Source organism: Microtus oregoni, unplaced genomic scaffold (genome assembly GCF_018167655.1).
Source record: "Microtus oregoni isolate MIOR12 unplaced genomic scaffold, Mior012 000015F_ref0000493, whole genome shotgun sequence".
In the NCBI taxonomy this organism is placed as follows: Eukaryota; Metazoa; Chordata; class Mammalia; order Rodentia; family Cricetidae; genus Microtus; species Microtus oregoni.
This window is the reverse complement of record NW_024543074.1, coordinates 41,271,794-41,297,060: the sequence shown is the minus strand read 5'-3', so window position 1 is coordinate 41,297,060 and position 25,267 is coordinate 41,271,794. Positions and strand designations below refer to the sequence as shown.

At 45.6% G+C, this 25,267-nt stretch overlaps 1 protein-coding gene across 2 annotated transcripts in view; it reads left to right on the top strand.

The window, feature by feature from the left end:
- Gria1 (glutamate ionotropic receptor AMPA type subunit 1) overlaps positions 1-25,267 on the top strand; it is a 311,889-nt gene that overhangs the window by 3,175 nt on the left and 283,447 nt on the right. For both annotated transcript variants that reach the window (XM_041665038.1, XM_041665037.1), the window contains exon 2: positions 161-298. In XM_041665038.1, coding sequence (XP_041520972.1) covers positions 161-298 — 138 coding nt within the window. The remainder of the gene's footprint in view (positions 1-160; positions 299-25,267) is intronic.

The following is a 25,267-nucleotide window of genomic DNA, read 5'->3' as shown; positions in this document are numbered from 1 at the left end:
CATAGAGTGTAAACTTCAGCATCCAGTCTGGATTCCTTATCAGGGAGAGCTATGACCATAGCTCTGGCTTTGCACGGGAGAGGTCTGGGTCCTCTGGAATGGGCAATTGAGACCTGACTCTATCCCACACTTACTACATTGCCTTTTTCTTTCTTTACAGGGGGATTATTTCCGAACCAACAATCGCAGGAACATGCAGCTTTTAGGTTCGCTTTGTCCCAACTCACAGAGCCCCCCAAGCTGCTTCCCCAGATCGATATTGTGAACATCAGTGACAGCTTCGAGATGACTTACCGATGTAAGTAACGGCTGCTATTTCTGCCCTGCCTTTCTGCTCTAGACCCGTTGACGGGAGGGCCTGTGGGTAGGTGGTGTTGTTGTTGCAAAAATGACTCCAGTCCTCATTTGTCTTCGTGAGAGAAGGCACTTCAAGGGAAATTTCCAGAGCCTTTGAAGTGGTTCCTGCAGTCTATATTTTGACCCTGCTGCACTTTGTGGAATGGGTGTTTTTCACCATCAGTGAGTTTTTCAATGCCAGTCTGGTGGGGGTCTCAGGTTGACTGCATCTGGCTTACTCCACTGGGCCCCCTCGATTGAGGAGTTTCACAGACAGGCAGCTTCTGAGAGATGGGGAAGGAACGGCTCTGACTTGAAGACAATGAGGTTAAAAAAAGGCCTCAGCCATTTCCTGCCCACCGGTCAGGAGAACAAAAGTGTGCCTATATATGTTAGCTAAGCACAGGTGGATGTGAAGCGTGTTCTCTTTGGGCAAAGTGGGTAATGGTTTATGAGATGTGGTGACTAGGTGACTGCCAAAGAGGTGCGGAGCGGCTGCCTGATTGAGACAGATTGTGGGTTAAGAGAAGAAGGATCTGAGAGTCTACAGGGTTTTCGTCATGACCTTGGGACATGAAACAGAACACAGGTCCTCCACAGAATGACAAGGGGGAGCTACAGCGGGGACATCTGGGACAACAGCATTGTAAAATGTGTTGAGCAAATGCCACTGACACAGGAACCTAACAAGTAAATCTGGATGGGTGGGGGGTGGTGCATGGCTGTCACTCTGTGTCAGATGAAGGCCTGAAAATTAAACAGCAGAGACGTTGTCCCTCTGGGGACTAAACCCCAGTGAAAATGTGTGGCAAGAAAGTACAAGCTTCTAGAATGAGGAATCATTGCAGAGCCCAGACTGGACTGAGTGGGCACCGTGGGTTTTGTGAGCCACCGGCACCGTTGGCTTCCTGACCACTGCTGCGCTGCAGATGGTGGAAGGCATGGATATGTCTTTTATCTCTCCCCCACATTCCCTTATGGAGGCCTCTCAGTGGTTGCTGCTGGTGAGACGTTGAAGTCTCCATATAAGAATTCAGGATTTCCTCTGCCTCTAAGATTTTACACAGGATAATGCTGATATGAACTCCAGGAATTGTGATTTGCCAGAGGGTTTTGGTAAATGCGTCATGCGCATGGTTGGTGGTACTCATTGTCATCCCTTGATTGCTGGTGACAGACCTGTGGAGCTAGCTACACCGGGGGACTCTCTGTTTTAATCCTTGATGGGGCATTGCAGAGAACTGCTGCTATCTTCTCTGAGACAGGAGCCAGAGGTGGGGTAGCTATGGAACTTTCACAAGGTCAGTGGAACAGTCAACAGTGGTCCTGTGACCCTGTTCTACCCTCAGGTCCACATTTCTGCTGGGTAGGATAAGCAGAGAGATCCACCTATCCTTAACGACCCCCTGAGGTGACAGAGGGTGTTTTGATTTGATCAGGCAGCGGCCTGAAACAGCTTCTAAGAGATAAACTCCAGTCCCAAGTTAGGGCTGTGACCTTGTGTAGGAGTGGCCCTATGAATGATAATGTAATGACTCTGTACTCTGGTAAAGCTCAGCTAGAAGATCTTCTCTGGCGTGTTACTTGTTGTATTAGTTGATTGATCAGTTACCTGACAAGAAGCAGCTTGAAGTGGGAAGGCTTTATTTGGGCCCATAGATTGAAGTCACAGTCCCTCATGATGGTGATGACTGTGTGGCAGGAGCCTAAGGCTGTTTGCTCACGTTTGAGTAGATCAGGAAGCAGAGAAAAAGGGGGATGTTAGGGTTCTAGTGGTTTTCTCTTTCTCCGTTTTTATTTAGCCAACTACCCAGGCCATGGATAGTGCTTCCTGTTTCATGGTGGATTTTCCCCACTCAGTTAATGTCCCCCAGACATTCCCAAAAGTGTGCCTCACCAATGCCCTAGGTAGTCTTGTTGTCAAAGCCAAAAAGTCAACTTGTCAAAATCAACAATCACACTCATGATATGGAAGAAAAATAACTAACATTGAGTCTGCAAAAACATCCCAGAAAGGAATTAAGAACAGTGAAGGGTAAGTGTTCAGTTCCTTTTCTTACAGCTTAGAGAAAGTCATGAGGGGAAGGTTTGAGTGGACATCAGTGTGTCTATACCACCCAAACCTCTTGTTATGCTTAAGCAAGTGTGAAGATGCCTTTGAGTCTGGAGGGATGGCTCAGCAGTTAAAAGCATGAGCTACTCTAGCAGAGGACCCGAATTCAGTTCCCAAAACCTACATCTAGGGGCTCCCAAACACCTGTAACTCCAGATATAGGGGATCTGACACCTTCCTCTGGCCTTCATTGGTAGCAGCACACAGTGTGTGTGCGGGGGGGATATCTTTAGAGAAGAGGCCCCGAATTTGTTGCTTTGGTCATACTTCAAAGGGGTTCCACTGCCCAACATGGACAAGAGAAGCAGTGAGAATGAATAGCTGGCACATGTACTCAACTCCCAGGGTTGAAAAGTCAAGACACTCGGTGTCAAGACAAGATAAGGAGGACACAATGAGGAGAAAATACTCGAAGGCAAGAGGTGGTGTTTCTTGTCTGTTATCTTCACAATCCAAGACCTGATCTTGCAGAGAGCTGCTGGCTGGTTATTGGGGAGGTCAAATCATGACACAGGCAAGGTTGCCCAATATGGATCTGAGGTCTTGAACTCGATTCCTGCTATATACTAGCACACCGATTGGTATGCATTTCTGCTTTTGTGTTTCTGGCCGTTCTTTCAGTATTTCTTCAAGTTACAAACCAAGGTGGACATTGGAAAGAGAGAGAGGATAAAACATTGGTTCTTAATTAGATTATACCCCCAAAGGAGACAAAGGAAGGTTATCCAAGAAGGGGAAAGCTATTTATGCTTAGACCTTCAGTTTCTGCTCTTTCGTTCCAAGACTAGAGGGAATGGGGGAGAGCTGGGGTAGCAGCGGCTACTTTCACAAGAGGCTGTGGAACCCTTTGTGATTATGTTTGTGTGACCCATCAGTATGGGAATCTGTACATCTCTCCCAGTTTGAACACAGTAACAAACAACAATCAAAAGAAAGATTGTGGTTCTTGGTGGATTGGGTTAATTCACCAGACATGGAAAACTAAGTAAAGCATGTTGTTCAGGTTTAACTTTGTGTGTTTTCTGAAATATGAAGTAGCCATTACCTCAAACTAACGCCCCGTTCAGTTTTGACTTCAGAAAATGAGCAAGTGTTTATCCTTTCAATTTGACCATTCGGTTTTGTTTTGGATGCATTTTGCTATTCGTTTTCCCTCCACCAGAGGGTGGAGAGAGGAAAGGAGAAGAAACATATGAGCTGTCCCTGCTAGAAGTCTCAGCAACAGGCAGCCTGAGGGGAGGATGCCGAAAACAGGGCAAGGGATGGAGGAGAGACTGGCAGAAGCATCCTGTCTCCCGCTGGCCAAAGGGAGAGTCTGGTATCTTTGTAAGGACATTCCTCACCTGCTATTATTTGGGGGTGGTGATTAGATCATCAGTCCAAACGCCTGGGAGTCTCCTTCTAAGTCTACAAAGACAGGGTAGGGCCAGCTCTCTGTAAAGCACTGTTTACAGGCTGCTTATCCACCTGTCTTCATGTGGTAAGAGAAGATAAGGGAACATGTGACATGCTACATGGAACTCCAGTTAGTTAGTGCTCTAAGGAGCACTATTACAACCCCATATTAACCTTTCATGTATTCCTTCATTCGTTATTCCATTCATTCTTCTCTCTCTCTCTCTCTCTCTCTCTCTCTCTCTCTCTCTCTCTCACACACACACACACACACACACACAATTCCTACTTCATCTCAAGCCCTATGTCATTTGTAGGGACTATAAGGACCAAGAAACAAAAGTCAGAAAACAAAGACCCATCTTTTTGTATCCTGCGGTTCAGTCAAAAGGTTTCTGGACCTCGGAGCACACAGCATCCACCCGAGGGCTGGTTTAAAGCAAGGCTCAGAATGACTTCTCTTCTTCCAGAACCAGAATATTTGACAGCAGACCCAGAAGACTGTGCTACTTAGTATGGGCAGCACAGCTTAAGCAAGTCTTTTATCTAAAAAGTCTTCCATTTCTTCAGTAAGCATTTCTGAGCCCTTAACCAAACCCAGGCATCACGTTAAGTACCAGAAATGCAGACAAAGCTAAGACACGTTCTCTGCCCTGGAGGACTTTATCCCCAGCGAGGCACACTGTCCTGTAAGAGAAAATTAAAATGTAATGCTGTACGTGCCTTAGCAGAGATTTCTAAGGAGTGTTAGAGGAACAGGGAGGCCTGGGGTTGGCCTCTCAGAGAGTGTGGAGGAGAAGGAGGGAGGACAGGAAGGGCAGAGGGTGGCACTTTCTGGGCCGAGAAAATAGTGGGTGTGGAGGGGACACATTAGCAAACTTCCCCTCCCACGTCTCTAGCAGCTCTCCAGATGGGCCTCAACTCAGCGTCAATCACATGCTCTGGAAGGGGTCAATATGACCAGCAGAGCAGAACAGACTGCCGTGGAAAAGGGTGAAATTTCATATTAAAATGTGGATGTCCCATCTTTTTAAAAGTGTAAAAGGCAGAGAAAGATCTGCACAAGACTGGATCCATCAACCTCTGGTCATGGAGGAGGGACCTTGTCCTCCCTGAGGATTTATGTGCTGCTAGGACAAGACATTGCTTTCAGTGGTACAGCCACTGGCAAGGTGCCCAGGATCCTGCCAACAGCCCCTTACCCCTTGGTCCTGTTAGCAACCCTTAGGAAACCCTTTGGAGTATCAAAGGTTAAAAAAAAAAATAAGAAAGCAGAAGAGGGACCTGGTTGAGACGTGGAAGGGAATTCATGTGAGTGGAAAAGATAGGAGAAAGGGCAAGGGGTAACTATGGTCCAAATATACTACATACGTGTGTGGAATGTGCTGAGAACATAATTATAGATAATTAACATATATAATAAAATTTAAATTGTTTTATTGAACGATGAAGCAGCATGAAACCCAAGTCTATATAGCCTAGATTAATAGGAAAGGGATGGGGAATGACTGTCCAGATGGGTCCCTTCCCTGTCAGCCCGATTCTCTTTCTTAACCCACTGGCTCCCCAAAACATGGCCTCTGCAAGCCTCACAGACCTCTCAAGCAACATTGCCCATGTGGGGAGTCAGCCACCTCTAGAATGTGAACTGGTCTCCCGAGAGGGAACGTCCCCACACTCTGTGCTACCAAGTCCACATATAAACATCCCTAACATCAAGGAGCAGAGCCCAGGGCTCAGTCACACAGCATAAAGGGGACAATAAACTACGTCACAGTCAGGAGGAGGACAACATCTCTGCCACAGTAGGACTCCTATTGTAGACTGGCTTGGGATTCCCAAGGGTGTTCTAACAAGGCTTTGGGTGCTGGCTGCAGACAGAGGCCTCTTAGCTGCTGTATAAGCTTCATGCGTCCCTTCAAAGCTTCAGACTCAAAGTGCATAGATTCATGCTGCTCACCCTTCAAAATGCATTTCAGAAGGTAGACAAAAAACAGCTTTTCTATCTCCTTTTTAAAAATTAATGTGCAAAGCAATGCTGGGCATACATTCCTACCCACCATCTATTATCCAGAACTGAGAATTAATCTGTTTTGGTTTTTAGTATAAAGCTGTCTATATAAGGTTTAGCCAAGTTCTCTTTATGCCCTATCGTTCGTGCGCTGTTGTAATCAGATGATTTGCTGTGCACAAGCCAGCGCTCACACACTGATTGATTCCCTTTAGTGTCCAGGATTGTGTTATTCTAATGTCTACCATTCACCCTGTAAGAAACAGTAAAGGACACAAAAGATGTATAACACCTGCTCATTGCCTTATTATAGAAATGAAGAAAGTGTGGCTGGCAATGGGGTGAGCAAAGGCTATTCCAGAGCAGCCCTGCCACTGACTCGGCCCAGATGTTGTCGTCGATATAACAATCCCACATTACAGATGCTGATACTGAAAATAATGGAGATTGTTTGCATGGTATGCAAAGAGCCCAAGTTAGTCTCCGAAGGCAATTTGTGGGGAGGGGGGGTTTCAGAGTCAATGACCTTTTCCTTTTTTGTTGGAAAGGTGAAAGAGCCCAGGGAATACATGCCATTATGGAGGTGGAGTCTGATTCAGGATAAAATAACACAGACACTGTGACTGTGGATAGTGGGACTTCAAACAAAGGGAGGCTTGAGTGGGTATTGGAAGGTGGACGAGATGTTAGTGATGGAGAGGAGAGGAGAGGAGATGTGTGGAGAGAATAAATTCACAGCATCAGTATCCTCCATCTACCTTAACCACACTGCATGTGCCCATTTTCTGCATTTTCTGAGCCTGGAGAGGAGAGCTTTCATATTTTGCACTTCCTGGAGCAACAGGAAGGAACATAGATAGAGTTCCTGATAGGCACCAATGACAGATCAGTATAACACTGCCTTCTGAGTCTAGCTTAGTGAGCTACTGTGCACAGAATGGGGTTACTTCCAGGAGTATGAGTAAGGGGTTACTTACAGGAGCACGGGATGCTCAACGTCAGCTACATCACCAAAAAGCCCATCCCAGCATTAAAGCTGCCTCCCTGGGGCTCTTGGCAGGCTCTGCAAGCAGCTTGACTCCTAATAGAGTCTCCTTCTCCAACAACTGCTTTCAGCTTTGCTAACCTTGGGAAGGGCCTGCAGACATTCTCTTAGTATCAGCACTTTCCTGAACCTTCAGAGGCTCCTTTGTTTCGTGTCTTATGAGTGTCTCTTCTCCACCAAGAAAGGACTGTCTCAATTCAGAGGAAAGAACCACACTGCTCACCCAACACACCCACAGCGTGACCCTGGATGAGAGCAGATGTTAACAGTTCTCTGGTTGATATGACAACCTGCTTGGGCTCCTCCATCTTCAACATCATGAGAAGAGACATGGGTGTTGATGCTGGCCTGTGGTTGGCTTTCAGCTCTCTTCCTGAACAGAGGCTATTGATAGACACCTCCTCCTCTGGGTAAATACCTCTACTGGGAGGAGGGAGATGACTGCTGTCTTCTCAGAGCCCGAGGGTAAAGTGGTTATATGAACTGTTTGGGAAGCCGGGAACATCCATAGAAATGTGTTCAGTCACTCAAAGCGCCCATCGTTGCCTTCCCTGCCGTCCGTGTCCCATCAGGCCCCTTCCACACCAGGCAGACAGCTGCGGCTATTCACACTCTTTCCAGCATGACCTCAAACTCCCTCTCACCTCAGCATTCTAAGCAGCTACTGCAAATTGGTCAGAGTTCGCTCCAGAGATGAAATCCATTTGCCATTACAGAGCATTGCAATAGGAACCGGAGGAAAGAAAACATAACCAACATTGATTCTCCCCTAAGGGGCTCAGGGTCTCGAAGGGTAAATAGGCTCCAAGAAAGAGATGATAAAATGATACCTTGCGTGCACTTCCGCTCTTCTCCTCTCTTCCCCCTCCTCCCCTCCCTTATTCTCCCCTCTTCGCATCTCCTTTTCTTTTTCTCATGCTTGTCCATTAGAGGGAACTTCTTCTGAACGTCCCTCTCATTATAAGTAAACTTCCAGATGGAGCCATTCAGGTTCTGTAGAACAAGAGGATTCAAGCAGAAAGGCGGGGGGGGGGGGGGGGGTTGATGACCTGCTGCAGGGGGACCATGGGCAGCTCAATTGACAGGGATTGGATCCTCCAGGTTCAGATGTGAAGATCTGGATCCAAACAACAGACTGTCTTCTTATTCTGGTAGTCTTGGAGATGTCCAAGTATCCTCCCAGCATCCTTCTGCCTTGTGTGGTCATGCATGCAAGTGCACATGTATGTATACGTTGTACATGCACATGAAGGTCAAAGTTCAACCGCTAGTGTTTTTCTCTTCTCAGAAGCATTCCACCTTAAGTTTATTGTGTTTCTTTCTGAGATAAACCTCTTGGTGAGATCTGGGGCTCATGGATTTTGCTAGGTTAGGCTTGCTGGCTAGAGAGCCCAGGGTTCCACCTGTCTCTGTCTCTCCAGGTTTGAAAATGTGCACCATCACACCTGGCTCTATATGGAAAGTGTGGATTGAGCTCAAATCTCCATGCTTGTAAGACAAGCACTTCATCATCTGAGCATCTCCCGAATGCCTAAGACTGGATGTTTATGCTGAGTGCATATGGAAAACTTCAGAGATAGAAGTGCTTCAGGCCAGGGACAGTCCTTAAACCAACCAAGACTATAAGGGAAACTACACCCCACCCCAATATGAAATAGCCACATATTGTATGGAAATGCTGACGTGTTCATTTGGGGTCTAGACATATTTAAGGAGAGCTTATGGTTTTGACAATCAGAAGAGAGCCTGTGCTCACGTGTGTCCCAACTAGAAACAACAGCAGATACATCAAATAAAGTAATTGACTCTGTGAACGTGCTAACGGGCCAAGTCTCTAGGAAAGCTTGTAACAGGTAGGAGCCAACTCTAGGCAGGGGCATTGCTAGGGGGTCTGAGAGGAGAACAGAAGCTTGTGGTGGTATACCAACAAAGATGAGTGGAAGATTCCAGTTGCGTTCTAGGCAGAGGCCTGCTGAAGAGACACAGGGACGTGCATGGCTGGAGCCAGGTTGTTTTAGACATTCTAAGCCACAGAAAGACACCTGAGAATTTTAAGTAAAGAACTTCTTCAGACTTGGACTTTCTCACTGGGGGTCAGATACTGGTCCTGGTCTCCCCCTCCCTAAAGTGAAGGGCAGTGAGTAGGTGGGAGGTGGTGTGTTGCCACACAGCAGCCTGAAGACTTTGGGCTGGAGTATAATAGTCTCGGCTCCATCACTCCTATATCCAATATAGGGTGAAGGCAGGCAGGAAACACAAGAGACACTGGGAGGAAGGGGAGGCTGGTGATGGTATATGAACGAGTGGCTGTAATATGTGGCTTTGTGAGCCCATAGGGAAGTATCTGTGGAAGTTGCTGGCTGATCCTGACAGGTCATGGAATTGTGGAGACCCTGTGTACAGCAGGGAATCACACAGATCTATCATGGAAGCCATGCTAGGAGTTGGATATGAAGACAGTTGTGTATGGAGTCCAGTCTGTCCATATGGGGTGGTGGTAGTTCTCAGTTTCCTGAGTCCTTCCCTTGAACCTATATACTGCCCCTCCTGCATGGACTCCCTGCTTGAAAGCCTCTTTTTCTTTCAGGTAATGCAACATATTCCATAATCACAGCAGTTGGTTGACTGAGGCAGGTGGATAGCCATGAGTTTGAGACTATATCTGCCACATAGTGAGTTAGAAGTCAACCTGGGACATATAGAAAAATCCTGTGAAAAGGGGAAAGAGGGAGGAGAGGAAAGAAAGAAAAAAAGCAGTAGAGGAAGGAAGGTATAAACTAGAGAGAAAAGGGAAGGAGGGAGAGAAGAAAATCTGTCCTGCCACCTCCAGCTCTGTCTCCCCATCTGAGCCTTCTTTGCTTTCTTGATCCACTCTCTCCTCTGCACCTCAGTTCCAAGTACTTTCATTCCCTGCCCTAGTCATGCATCCCACATTCTTCAGGCGCCGATCTCCGATCTCCATCTTCTCTGCTCGCTGGGAGCAACGGCTTGAGGTCCATGACTTTGACTTCTTCAGTGGCTCATTATCATCACCACAGAGTAGTGTGCGGCAGTGCTCACCGGAAGGATGAATGGGTGATGCGCCAGCAATGGCAGTGTGGAAAGCAAGGCCGCCCGTGGTTGTGGAGCTGGGGGACACCCTGATTCTGTTCAGTTTAGAGGGTTCTGGGGAGGCTGTTTTCAAGCCCCCGTGTGGTTATGATGTGTGGCTGAAAGGCAAGAGGGTGAAAGACAGATGCTCTGGGTAAGGCATTAGGCACCGTGTCTTGTTCTACATGTGTGTTATGTATGTCTGTGCATTAATAAATGCTTGTGTGTATATGTGTGAGTGTGGGTTGAGTGTGTGTGTGCTCAGGTGCACACACATATATGCCAATCAGCAAAGGAGAGAGGAGAATGTGGGAAATCCTTCTCCATCAGTCTCCCTCTTGTTCCTTTGAGACTGGGTCTCTGACTGAATCTTAAACTAAGCTGACAGTCAGCAAGCCCCAGTTATCTGCCTGTGTGTGTCTCCCACAGCACTAGAGTTACTGGCTCATGCATGGCCATGCCAAGTGGCCACTGGGTTCTAAACTCAGGTCATAATTGGGCAGCAAGCCCTCTGACCTACTGAAAGCTCTGTCTTTTTAAGTAAAAGTATCACTAAAGCCTGGCTTCTTCTTTGCAGAGGTGTGAGCCTTTGTACATGTTGGTGCTCCTTGGTTTCATTTAAAAGACTGTGGAAATAACACAGACCACACACAGTTATCATGGGAGTGAGGAACTACATGACAAAGGGATTCCACTCCAGAGCCATGAGGGAGATTTCCTTTCTTCTGAGATGAGGAGGAGGCTCTCAGTTGGGGTACAGTGGTCTGAGTATTTCCAGTTTGTTTTCTAGACATCTGTGCCCTGGGTGGGTTCTCCTTATCCTGTGGTCTGCCTGCAGCTCCCTTCCAAGGCATGGTGGCAGCCCTCATTGCATTGCCTGCCTCAGTGCGTGTTGTCTGGTCTCATGGCCCTGTGCATTTGAGCAGTTTGCTGTACTTTCTGCTAGCTTGGGTAAGGTATACCAGGTGCTCAGGTTACTAGATATTTTTTTCCAACATCTGTAGCCCTCTCAGTGCTCTTTGGTATGTCCTAGCCAGTCATCCTCAAAGCACAGAAAAGCCCAAGGTCACTGGAGGTCCAGGACTCAGGACTTGAAGGAAAAAACCAATATGAATGAGATAGGTTGGGGTTAATGAAATCATTACCCAATGGCTGGGCACCTTTTAGGAACTTCATCAACTAGAAGTTTTAGGATAAAAGAGATTCTCTGAGACTATCGTTTATTTTATATACTTCAAGTATAGCATTTTGCAAAACATCATGGGAACAGAGATACTAAACAAAATTAAATTTTGTGTAATTATAATACAAAAGATACATTTCCCATCTTTTTTGTGAACATATCAACTAAGACTTGGTACACAGTGTGTTTGCTCCTTTATAACATAATTTTCATACTTCTTGTAGTAGTCAGGCTACTTCGGCTACACACTCATTCTGAACGGCTTCCCAAAGATCCTGTACAGCCAGAATCTGCCTTATATACACAGCTTCCTTTTATTGGGTGCCAAATTTATAACCTTTTTGTCTTCTTTAAAGCATGTGATGATTGTCTTAAAAGCCTTTTAAAGAAACAAACCAGGCTGGAGAGATGGCTCAGTGGTTAAGAGCATTGCTTGCTCTTCCAAAGGTCCTGCGTTCAATTCCCGGCTACCACATGGTGGCTCACAACCATCTATAATGAGGTCTGGTGCCCTCTTCTGGCCTGCAGACATACACACAGACAGGATATTGTATACATAATAAATAAATATTTTAAAAAAAGAAATAAACCCTTCTTAAATGGAGGGAATTTTCACTTTATTTTCTTTAACACTTTAAAATTACATTTATTTCTTTTCCTTGTGTAAGTGTATGCACACATGTGTGAAAGTCAGATATCCACTTGCAGGAACTGGTTATTTCCTTCCCCTTTGTGAATCCTGGGGATCAAACTCAGGTAGTTAGACTTGGCAGCAGGTGCCTTTAACTTCTGAGGCATCTCACCAGCCTTGTTTTTAAAAACTTTTGATCCAATTCTGTGAGCAATAAGACCAACAGAACTATTTGCAGTGAGCATAAATGCAAAAATTAGTATAGCAGGATTCTGATAACTTGTTGGCTGCTGGTGCCGACAAGCACTTGCTGAATGAACTTCTGTGCCTAGCCATTTCCCAGATGTACAGTATGGGGTGCTGAAGGCAGAGTCTCCGGGTCATTAGAGCAAGCCAATGCCATTACTCATCTGAAAGAGCTTTGAAAAATCAGAAGTGCTGGGGAAAGGCAGGGTGATATAATTACCCAGGCTTCTTCTCCATTAACATAAACATACCGTGAATACAATGTGACTAATTAATCTTTAATGTCTTCCTGTGAGGGTGGTCATTATCTATGAATGGATCTCTTTTCAGGGTGGGAAAAAATTGAAATCGCAAGGCTAAGTTTATCCCAGGCACCAATATGCTTGCATTGCTAACTCATCTCACATGGTTCAGCCCCTAAGAGTGGACATAAGAAAATCCTTGTTTGTAGGGATAAAGGCCAACCCTGTTTGTGCAGGGGACAGTCAAGGCTCCATGGTGACAAGTGCTAAAAACCCACTTTATCTGAATAGTTTTTGTTTCGGTTTGTCTCTGGATTCAAGGAGTTGAATTGGCCTTAAGATGGAGCCAGGGCCTCTTAATCATTCGGCTGAGCTTTGTGGTCTAACACAGGTTGATAGGTAGACAGATACATATCAGCCCAACAACACTAGCACCCCTCACTGGCCCTCAAAGTCCAGTAGAAGAGGAACTTCCCTTTCCCATCAGCAATGCAAAATCCTGGTGCTGGCATCATTCGTTGAACGCAAACCTGGGCACATGCTCATTTCTGAATGTGTAAAGCGGCCAGGATGCTAATGTCTTGTGATTGCCCCAGATGTGTTCAAATGATCATGCTTAGAGCTTGGAGGGCTTGAGTCAGCAAATGACCGCTGCCTTGAAGCAGCCTTGTCCATGGCCATGCCACCTTGAACACAGCACCTCTAATCTGGCCAGCCTGCCCAGCAGATATGGACACTGGAGAATAGTTGCCCCAGAAGAAGCCAGTATGTTATCACCCCCAGAACGGAGGTCAGATGGTCAAGAGCAAAGCAAGACAGGCATTCTCCTACTGCACATCTCTGTAGAAGGGAAAATGCAGAGTGGAGGGAGTGTGACCATTGTAGACCATAGTCCATGTGCTGAACTGGAAGAGTCTCCAAAAGAGAAGCAAGACGAGTTCACCCATCAAGGTGATCAGAAGGGGCAGAAGGTTTGAAATTGATTATTATTCATTAGCTAGAGCCATGGGAGATTTTTGATGATGCCTGCCCAGCCAAGAGCAAACCTGTGCCCATAAAACAGTTGGAACAGCGCTGTCCATTTTCACGGGCATCCCTTGAGGCCTCTCTCTAAAGTGTATTAAGTCTAAGGAATCTGTCAATCTCCAGGCACCTGTACACTCTCCCAGCGACAAGGCGGTCCCTGCTCGGCTCACTCAATCCACTGTGCACAAACACTTTCATAATCCCGGTTGGAATCTTGGCTGCAGATTTGCTAAGCCCACACCACCAGATGGTCCCATCTTCTAATTGGTTCCATCTCCTCTAGATTTTGGCAGAAACGAAACTTTCCTGGGCCTGAAGAAGGGAAGCCAGGGAGAGCCAGTATCTCAAGAAAAAGGCTTTAACCTGGGCTAAACAGACTGAGGTATTAAGTCGGTGCTTATCTACAGGAAGAATGGCATGGTTCTCTTTCATAGGAGGTCATAAATTGACAGCGTTTTGTCATTTTCCAGCATGGGATTGTCATGGCTAGAAGGAGATGCAGCTACAAAGACCAGCTGATCTAGCGCAGGATGTCCATGAAGTCATTAGCTTTTGCAAGCTTAGTGGTAGGTGACATCGTTATTCTTAGGCAATTCTTTAACTCTCTCCTCCAGCTCTGTGATCCATTCATATTACATCAGCTCATATGACTCCCCCTAGAAAATTAACTATTCACAGACCTGTTTCACCATGGGAGAGGCCTGGATAGTCTGCTGGTCCTGGGAGAAAGAGAAGCACAGCTGTCAATGGTGGCCAGACAAACTCATGAACTCAAGTCGCAATCAGAGGGATCCTATCCCAGTGTCCTGTGAAGCTGCCAGGGCTTCAGGAGGGACACATTGTTGCACATCATGTAAAATGTTCTGCCTTGCTTTCCAATGATAACCCACTAAAAGAAGCAACCACCATGACTTGTCTAGTCCCAAGAGAAACACTGGAGGATGATAGTTCTGGTCCAGGTATTCCAGTGAGGGATGTAGATAATAAACACACTTAATTTTTTTAAAAAATTATTTTCCTTTTATTTATATGTATATGTGTGTGCATGTGTGCCACATGTGTTCAGATGGCCCTGAGATCAGAAGAGGGCATCATATTTCATAGAGCTAGAGTTACAGAACATTCTGAATAGTTCAGTGTAAGTGCTAGGAGCCTAACCCTGGGTCCTACAAAATCAGGATGTTCAAGGATACAGAAGCCCTGAGCATTTAAGCAGAGGCCAGAATTCCTGAAGCATTCTTTACAGAGAGGGCATGCAGCTGGCTGCACTTCCTGTCATAACTCCAGAAGATTATAGAGTGGTTTGTTATCAGGATAGTTGGAGGTACATGCGTGCATGCATGTGTGCATATGTGTGCGCGTGCATATGTTCATGCCTGTTTCGTTCTTCCACAAGAAAAGAACTACATTCTTCTAGATATCCCCTTCCAGGCATGTGATTGCAAAATGGATACTGGGTTTGAAATTTGTGTGAAGCAAATATTAGGTGGAAGAGCTTCACCTTCTCTCTGTGTCAGGTTCCGTTTGTTAGTGGAAGTGGTTGATCAGAGATGAGCCCGAGCACACTGGACACAGCTTAGCATCCCTTATGGGTCTTATGTTGCAGCCTCCTAGGTCGCAAGACCATGACCTCCCCACTCACTGCCCTCTGCTGACTCTTACTCCAGACAAGAAGAGCTGATATGGGAGTGGAGGGTAGACGTATGGACACTTACACAGGCATAAGGGTCCCCATGCCTCTAGAATCCAGGCAGGTCTTAAACTCGGGAAACTGCCTGACACAAGTTGTCCTTCCTAGCATTTCGTCCTTCCTCCAGGTTGACTCTCAGTGCATTTGGATGAGGTTTCTACCCTGACCAGTCTAGTGAACCGATTACTTTTGGGTTACTTGTAAAGTTCTCAGTGGCAAAGCTCAGTCTTTTTTTTTTTTTTTTTTTTTTTTTTTTGATTTTTCGAGACAGGGTTTCTCCGTAGCTTTTGGTTCCTGTCCTGGAACTAGCTCTTGTAGACCAGGCTGGCCTCGAACTCACAGAGATCCGCCTGTCTCTGCCTCCCGCGTGCTGGGATTAAAGGCGTGCACCACCACTGCCCGGCCTAAAGCTCAGTCTTCTATCTTTGTTCCTTGTAATCTGTGCTACATGATGGTCTTCACACCCCTATCAGGGACACTTACTTTACAAGCCTGTGTCTGTTTTTCAGCCTCACTATTGGGATTTCTTGAAAAAATAAAATAAAAATTCTGTTCCGCTTGCCTCACCAGTGTTTCCCCATTGTCCAGCATGTGGTCCTCTGCATCTTGTGTCCCAAACAAGAACCTACATATTTAGATACAAAAGCAGACTGTGGCCTGTGCCCTGCCCTCTCTACCCGTTATTACTGTGACATCATTCAGGCTCAGGAGCAGCTCACAGCCTCCTCAGGTCTCTCAACCCTGCACCCCAACACATACCACATGCTGGTCTTGCAGTTCTGACTGTTCAACGGCTTAGGCCCCATTTCCCTTTCTTTTCTACTGCAGTTATAGCTTCTATCTTCTGCCAGGATTCTCCATACTGGGATCCACTGACGCACAGTGGGCAGACAGCTTCCTTTCTGCTGTTTCTAGTCTCGGATTTCCTCTGTCTGGAGACGCTCACTGAAGCCTCCCCACCTTGCAAAATCAGCCCAGAATCCAGGCCTATTTCTACTACGGTCTTTCTCAGCCTACGTAAGACTTATAATTCCCATCATTCCATACTCCAGACAAGTGGGTCCCGGTATTGTCAAAGCACATCTCTGAACCTCTCATCACGTTGCTTCTCTTTCTGGTACTGCTTCCCCATGTAGAGTCCTTCCTGCAACCACTAATACTCCATACACATATTTAGTCCACCAGTACTAGCCTCTCTGCATCAGCCCTAAGAATATAGCAGCAAATACACCCAGCAAAGCCCCCATGCTCTTAGGGTGGAGGCTCTGCAGGACAAATAGAAACAACAAATTTAAGTACTTCTTCAATGCTGCAGACTCAGTCCATGGAGACACGGAGCAGAGGAGCAGCTGCGAGTGGTTGTTTCTCGTGTTTGCCTCCATCTCCATGTGGTTTGGGACAGGAACATGAACTTTCCTGAGCCCAAAGACAGAGAGCAGAAAGAAATAGGAGCAAGTGAAGGACATTGTAAAACCCCATAAAAATAAACAAAACAGGTGGATATCATCCAAGAGAGATTTTTAGGAGGATGGTGGTCAGGGTGCTGGCTTCTCTCTTGGTTGCTATGACAGATATCTGATAGAAACAGCTTAGATCGTTGTTTGAGGTTACAGCCCACCATGCCGCAAGTCACAGCAGCAGGAGTATGAGGCCACTGGTCACACTGCGTCCTCAGTCAGGAAGGAGAGAGAGAGAGAGAGAGAGAGAGAGAGAGAGAGAGAGAGAGGGAAAGAAAGAAATTAGTGCCAGTACTCAACAAGCGTTCTCCTTTTACCAGATCCACAGCCCATGGGAGGGCGATGCCCATAGTTAAGGTGGGTCTTGCCACCTTAGTTATGATAATCTGAGAAAACCATCACCAGCACACCCAGAGATTGTCTTGTTAGTGATTCTGGGTCCTATCAACTTGAGAGTCAGATTAACCGTCACAGCCCTGTGATGGATGGAACCTTCTGTAATGCTGGGAGATATAATTCTGCATCATGCTGTCTACAATAGGAGCCTCTACCCATGAGAATGAATTAAGTATTTAAAATCTAACTACTCCAATGAAAGCTTTAGCATTATTCAAGCTTAGTAGTTTGAAGTCGCCACAGAGGGATTATCACAGTGGTTATCATGGTAGACGATATAGACCTAATGTCCAGAATATTCCAGAAAGGAAAGAATCAGCATGTATACAAGCTGTAAAACAAGAGCAAGCTTGCATAACCAAGGAACAAAAAGCCAAATGAGGTTGATATAAAGGCTGCTGGGCAAAGAGGAAGGCAGAGTTTTGTAATTTTGATAAGAATTTCAGGTTAATTCTAAATATAATACACTTATTAATGGTAGTATAAATATATGGTTTCACTTTAAGTCATCAAGCTTCCCTGTGGGAAACTGATACAGTGACATAAAAATGATGTGTGACAACCAGTGTTGGCTGCGTGACGAATACTACCAATGTCTCAGTTACTTGGAACCAAACTTAACATCACAATGTCACATGCTTGAACCAATGGGGCCACATGACATAGCCACATGGCAAAGAAAATGGCTTCATAACTCTTGTGAAATGACCCAGAATGCTGTGGGGCAGCACAGGGAGACCAGTTCAGAAGCTCCAGGAATAATGGGTCGGAGGGGTGATGGTGGCATTGTGCACCCGAGAGTATCCGTCATCCTCTCCAATACTACCACTGTCCTATAAGGCCATTTCTCATTCATTCTGTAACACATTATTTATTCTCCTTTTATTTCATCACCCCCCTATATGGGCTCTTATTGTCCCTTTTGACTTCCTACTTTCTGTACCCCAAAAAGGCCAGAACTGAGTGTGGATACCCTCAGTCCTTAGACAGGCCTGTACAGTCAAAGTTCCTAGGACAACAAGCCATAAATACCCCTAGGGTAGGATAATGGTTAAGAGTGATGATTTTGGCTTCCCTAATTTTGGATCCCAGGTGATTTTTATAAGCGTCTTAACCTCTCAAAGCCCTGGCTTCTCATTTTGTAAAGCAACAATCATGACACATTTCTCTTAGAGCTGTGTGGACTGAAGGAGATGAACTTGGAAACACTTAGCGTAAAACCCGGAGTACAGCAAGGAACAAGAAAATGGGAGCGATTATTGTTTGTTCAATTTAATTGCTTGTGATGACAAGCTCCTTTGGAGATGCCCTCCAGAGTCTTCATCAGAAAAATCCAATGTTGTTATTGAAGTGGAGGGCATGGAAAGTAAAGACATCCAGGATGGGATCTGTAATTTAGTTAGGAAATATCTAGGCCCAGAGCCTCTTTGATGTGAAAATTACAGGGAAAAAAAAACACCAAAATAGAGCCACCCTGCTCTCTCTGGCTCCTTTCACCATCTGCCAGGTGGTGCTCTGTGGCTCTCTGGGTCTTCCTTGGAATCTGCTTCCTTAAAATAATAAAATAAAATCTAAATTTGGCCCTGCCTTTACCAAGGCACAAGGAGGCTGCATACATCAGCTAAGGACATAGCTTGTGCTGCCAGGGGGATATATAGGGTAATGATAACTAGTTCCTTACAAAGGAGCTGATTCAAGAAAGTGGATTCCAGTATCAAGATTAGGAAGATGACATCGTGCTTCTAGTTGAATGGCGTCTTGATCATCAGGATTGCATGAGTCCAGGGGTGATGCTACACAAAGGGACTGTCTGAAAGTATAGCTAGAAATGGGGACGTGGAGTGGATGACTCTTCAGTTATCAGAGTGATGGAGCAGCTGAAGCAATGGCTCAGGGCTTGAGGGATGCTACTCTTAGGAGGACCTGTATTCAGTTCCCCGCATCCGTTTGAGCAACTCACAGTTACCTCCAACTCCTGGAGATCTCCTGCCTTCTTCTGACCTGCACATATGTGGAATACCCAAATACCAGCATTGTAGATAAACATAAATAAAAACATAAATGAAAAACAAAATAAAAATTTCAGGTGATCCAGAGTGAGTTTGGTAAATTTAGAGATCTGTATGAAACTTTGTACAAATCAAACCTCCTAGAAGATGGATTTAGGAGGAGTAGCTTGGCTTTGAGCTACAAAAGGTCAGGAGACCATACTTAAAAAGATAGAATCCTCCAGGTCTATCAAGCTCCACCTTACCCACGGTCAAGCGAACCATTAAAAGTGCAGAGCAGCTTGCCTGTGGCCACGTGGAAACCAGGAACAAGACTGATTCTTTCTACGCCCTTCACCTTCCTTTGGCTCCAGTTTGCCACCCAGAGCAGGGACCCTCCAGACTCTGATGCTGGGCAGACACCTTCCCAGCTGCCATGCTTCTCTATCCTGCCTCTAAGAAGCAACAGTTCTGGGTAACCTGCCTCCGATGTCCACCTGGGGAACCCCCAAATGGCTTCAGGCTAAAGTGGGTAGAAGGCAAGTATTTTAAAGTTAATACCCAGAGTTGTTTTTAAGAAATTAAAGAGCCAAGAGAAGCCAAGAAGACATTGAGACACTGTGGAAAGGTGACAAGCCTGGGCCCAGAGTTTTGCCACTTTGACCCTGGAAAGGCAAAGTTCACCCTGTACCAAGGCTTCATCTGGAGGAACTAAGTCAGTTCTTTCATGTGTTATAAAGAACTTCGCGTAACCAGAGAAGTGGCAAGTTCTTCTCTGTGGGAGTTGATGGAGTTACCCAGGAGTGAAGGTTGGTCCTTATCCCAAATTTTTAAGCAGCCATATTATCAAAGGATCTCATGGCTTGTCTGTGGCTCAAGAGCTCAAAGCAAGCACAGGCAAGTGACCAGGGCTCCATTTTCCTGACTCCGGGCATCTATTTCCCCATCAGGGTTGTTGCTGGTATGCACCAGAATCTGAATGGCATCTACAACAATTTCTGGGCTTTTATGTCCTAGAACAGAGACTTGAACCAGGGACACAAAGACCATGGAAGGAAATGGAGACTGATAACCAAGAGAACACTTCAGGGACTTCAGACAGGCAGAGTGCTGAAGGTCAAGACATTGTGACCCCTTTAGGTCACTTACACAGGGCTGACCACATACATTTTCCCTGTGCAGGGTTTGTTTGTTTGTTTGTGGGGTTTTGTTATTTTTTTGTTTTGTTTGAGCATGCTCTGTCCTTGCACGTAGTTCTTGATCAATGAGTGGAGGAGATCTAGTCCTTTCTCTCCTTTCTCTTGCTAGCTTCTTGTATATTGTTAGTTTTGCTACCTGCCACTACGTGGCCCCTGGAATCCTAGTCCTCTGCCCAGTAGCCTTCTGATTGATGCATTTGGCACAGCGCATAGCAATCAACCATTGGGTCCATGCCTGCTCTCTAGCACCACTTGGCCAGCCACGTTTCTGGGCAGAAGCACCGATGCCTTGGGATGGTGCTATGGATATCACGCAGTTTCTCACTCCCCACCCCAGAGCTCATATGCTGAAGTCTACCCTCAACAGGATGGTATTTAGACATTGGGCTTTGGGGGATAGCTTGCTTTAGATGAGGTTCTACGGATGGGTTCCCTATCATGGAATTGGTGCCGTTATTATAGGAACCAAAGAGCTTACTTGCACTTATTCACTGGGTACCTGCTCGAAGAAAAGATTAAGTGTAGGGACTGGGGAGATGCCTTAGTGTGTAAAGTGTGTTCACTGCAAGCAAGAAGACCCAAATCTTGGGCTTCAAAATCCCCACAAAAAATCCACAGCAGCTGACACTCATAACCCAAGCCCTGGAGACAGAGACAGGTAGATCCCGAAAGCTTGCTAGCCAGTGAATCCAGCCAGCCACTCTGTGAGCTCCAGGTCCAGTGAGAGACCCTGTCTCAAAATCAAATAGGTGGAGAATATCAAGGACCCCCAATGTCAACCTCTGGTATGCACATGTACACATACAGATAGAATGGAAAGTAAAGACACAGAGATAGAGGAAAAAAGGAAGGGAAGGAAGAAAGGGAGAGAGGGAGGGAAGGAGGGAGGAAGGAAAAGAAATGTGTCCCATCTTGAAACCAGGAAGAGAGCCTTGACCAAAACCCCACTGCTGTGCCCATATCCTAAGCAGACCGTCAGACACCAAGGAACTTGCTTAAGCTGCCTGTTCTAAAGAACTTGGCTATGGAAACCTAAGCTGATGGGTACCACTGGCCACACAGGCATCTATCTCGATGCAAGTGCATAGATGTAGACAGCAGGCAGAAGACACCATTAACAGTGAAGGGCTGCCCTGGGAAAATTGGGGAGTCCTGCATACGAGACCTAAGATTCTGACAGTTCTGGCCCAGTGCCCAGTCTGCTCTTGCTTCTCTTCATCTCACTAAACCAAGAAAATATGCACATCTGTTACCCACAAATACCCTGAATTCCCCCACCAACGCAGATCCCTGGGAAAACCTAGCCGAGGCAGAACAGAGGAGGAGGTGTGCCAGGCTTGGGCGTCTTCGAGGATGAGGGCTGGCTTTATGACACCCTCCATCTCAGTCTCTTCACTTGTCCAGAGTCGCTCCCTGAGCCATGGTGTAACCCAGAGAAATCGCAGAGGCAGGACAAGGAGGCCCCAGCCTCTGTCTCCAATTAGTCTGCAGTCCCCGGTGCCTGGCTGATCTTGTCTCTGCTTCCATGCCCCTCCACGACCCCAGCTCCTTTCACAGCCTGTGTTAGCGGTGCATCCCTGCTGACCAAGGACCATACAGAATAGTGATTATCAACCAGCACAAATCCTCCCTCCACGGGCACGGGATGAAAAATGGCTTGAAAGATACTGAGCAGGAAGGCCTTTCATGCCAAGTAAACACTGGCTGGGTTTTGCCTCAGCTCTGGATCCATTTTCCCCCAGAGCAGCCTGTTGTAGCTCACCTCCCATCCGGAAAATTCCTACTCATGCTGGATGACGCAAATGAAAATCCAGTGAACTTGGAAGGCGCTGAGCACATGGCCAGTCCCACGCCCACTCTGGGCTAAACTGTGACTTTCCATGGTGACAACTCATCACCAGTCAACTGGGGTGGGGGTTGTTTGTTTGTTTGTTTTTAAATATAGAGCATTCCTTACTTATGCTATTGAGGTCCCATGCGGGAAGTCACCATCCAGGCTACCATCCTGCAGATCTCTCTTTATGTTTTTGGGGGCTGTCATTTCAGTTTGGCCTTCAACCCATTTCTACTGGATTCTCTTATAAAGGAGATCAGGGCTCAGTCTTATAGTCCTGCATTCAAAACTTCCAGCACCATATTCTTTCCTCAAGGTGTGTGTGTGTGTGTGTGTGTGTGTGTGTGTGTGTGTGTGTGTGTGAAGGTGTATCTGTGTGAAGGTTTATGTGTGAGTGTGTATATATGTGTGTGTATAAAAGTATGTGTCTGTCTGTCTTTTTTAAGATTATTTCGTTTCCACTTCTTAGGAGTGTATGTGAGTGTCTGCCTCTTTATAAACCATGTTCATGTTAGGTGCTTGCAGAGGTCAGAAGACGGCATCAGATCCCCTGGAACTAGAGTAGTTACAATTGGTGGTGAGCTACTCTGTGGGTTCTGGGACCCAAAGACAGGTCCCCTGCAAGAGCGGCCACTTCTCTTAACTACCAAGCCACCTCTCCAGCCCCAACCATGGCCCCTCTACCCCATGTACACTGCATTTTGGATGACGTTGTGGAAAATCAATGGACCAATGTCTAGGTTTATTTATTTCTGGGCTTTCATAGCGTGTTTCATTGGTCAGCAAACCTGTTTTTAGGCCAGTGCCTCCATGTTGTCTGTGGCTTTAGAATATCTTAAAATAAGAGAGAAAGATGATTCCAGTGTTCCCGTGTGCTTAGGGAGAGAGTGTGAATGTGTACATGGTTGCGTGTTTGTACATATGTGCATTCGGGTGTGTGTGTGTGTGTGTGTGTGTGTACATGTTGGCCATACGTTAATTTGGGTATCATCCTCTGTTCCTCTTCATCTTATTTTTGAGACAAGGTTTCTCACTGAGCCAACTGGCTGTCTGGCTAGCGAGCTCCAAAGGTCTTCCCTTGCCTCCCCAGGGCTCGGTGGCAGTCACATATCACCTACCTCCCTTCTTACTTGTCTGGATGTCGAACTCAGATCCTTATGCATGCCTGGCAAGCACTTTACCAAATGAGCCATCTCCCCAGCAACGCTCCTCCTTTATTTTCTCAAGATTGCTTGTCTATTTGAGGTCTCTTATGTTCCCATACAAATTGGAAGATTGTTTTTTGTTTTGTCTTGTTTTCTATTTCTGTAAAGAATGGCATTGGAATTTTTATATGTGTTGCATTTAACTGGAAAACAAACAGCCCTATTAAAAACGAGCAAAGGACCTGAATAGATATTTCTCAAGAGAAGATGTGAGAATAGCCAACAGCTACATGAGAAAAAATGTTTCATGTAATTCATTACCAGTAACTGCCAATTAAAAGCACTGGGAGGCATCGCCTCACACCTGCTAGAACGACCATTATTAACCAGGTAAAAGATGATGAGGGTTGATGAGGCTGCAGTGAGCAGGGCAGGGCCTTTGTGGCTGTTGATTTTAGTGTAGTCTTTTTGGAAATCAGTATGGCAGTTCTTCAAACTAAAATTGGAACTCTCATCTGATCCAGCAACCTCACTCACTCCATGCATTCTGGGTGTGTGTGTGTGTGTGTGTGTGTGTGTGTGTGTGTGTGTGTAGATTTCTGCACCCCCACACTCATTATTGGCTTAGGAGTTATTTATTAGCCATGATACAGAGACAAAAGCTAAGCACTCATCAGCAGATGAATTAACCTTTAATGTGCTGTCCATACATAATGAAATATTATTCAGCCTTTAGAAAAGACGGAAACAAACATGGCTGCCTTATGAGAATGCTGCTCTAAGTATGATAAGCTGGCCCAAATTGATAGGATTTCCTGTGGTGACAGAATGTTTGGGTGACATCCTACTATGGAAGGTACAGCATTGGTCAAAAGAGCACAAAGTTTAGTAAAACAAAAGGAGCAAGCTGGGCTGAAAACACAGCTCAGTTGGCATAGTGTTTGCAAGCAAGTCCAAGGCCCTGGGTTCAATCCTCAGCACCAAATAAAGCTGTGTGCCTGCAACCCTGGCACTCGGGAGGGAGAGGCAGGAGAATCTGAAGTTCAAGGTTATTCAAGCTACATAGTGAGTTCGAGGACAGACTGGGTTACATGAAATCATGTTTCAAAAATAGATAAATAAATATGCAAATAAATAAAGAAACAATCCAGAGCTAGTGAGATACACAGGAAATAAAGCTGCTTGCTGCTAAGCCTGCTTGTCAGAGTTCCATCCCCAAATCTCACGGAGTAGAGGGAGAGAAAGATTCACACACATCATACTCCACCTTCCACAAGTGCACCATGGTGCATGTATGCTCCCTCCACAATAAATAAAAACTTGTAATAAAATATTTTAAAAGTGGAATATGTTCTGGTAATCCACTGTGATATGCTGCATAGCAAGCTCACAATGATACTAATATATATATATATATATATATATATATATATATATATATATAAATGGGTAGATTTTAAATATTCTCACAACAAAGTAGTGATATATATGGAAAATAGTGAAAGAATGCTAATGGCTTGAAAGAAAGAATGGCTTGTACCTTCCACAACATATTCTTGTATTCGATTGTCATGTTCTGCATGGCAATTATGATAAGTATCATGTCTAGCATCCACAAACCCTAAACTGACCTCCAGCATGGCCTAAACCCAGTGTGGTGGCATGAGCCTTTACTCTTAGAACTTTGGAACTAGAAGCTTGAAGATCCAGAGTTCAAGACCTGTCTCTGATACCTGAGACTCTTTCAAAATCAAGCAGGGGCCAAAGATGGCTCAGTCGTTAAGGGCACTAATGGTGTAGGTTCAAATCCCAGCACCCACATGGGGACTCACAACCCTCTGTAACTCCAGTTCTAGGGGATCTGATGCCCTCTTCTGGCCTTCAAGAGCACCAGGCATGTGGTACACAGACATACAGACAGGGAAAACACCCATACACATGGACTAAAAATAAAAAAAAAACAAGCTAATAATAAATAATTATAAAACAAAATAATAAAGACAATGAAAACAGATAGTCTTTCTCCTGGGACTGTGCCGATTCTATGATTCTAGAAATGTCATTCTAAGAAAGCTTTTACCAATTGGGCCTTCCAAAGACATTACATGTTTGGAGAATGGTTGGTATTCAGACAGAGATCAGTCTGCATCTACTCCTGAGCCACCCACTCACTTCTTACCCAGTTACTTAGTTTTTTACCCATTTAAAGGCTGTGTATGAGCATTTGCCTGCCAAACTAC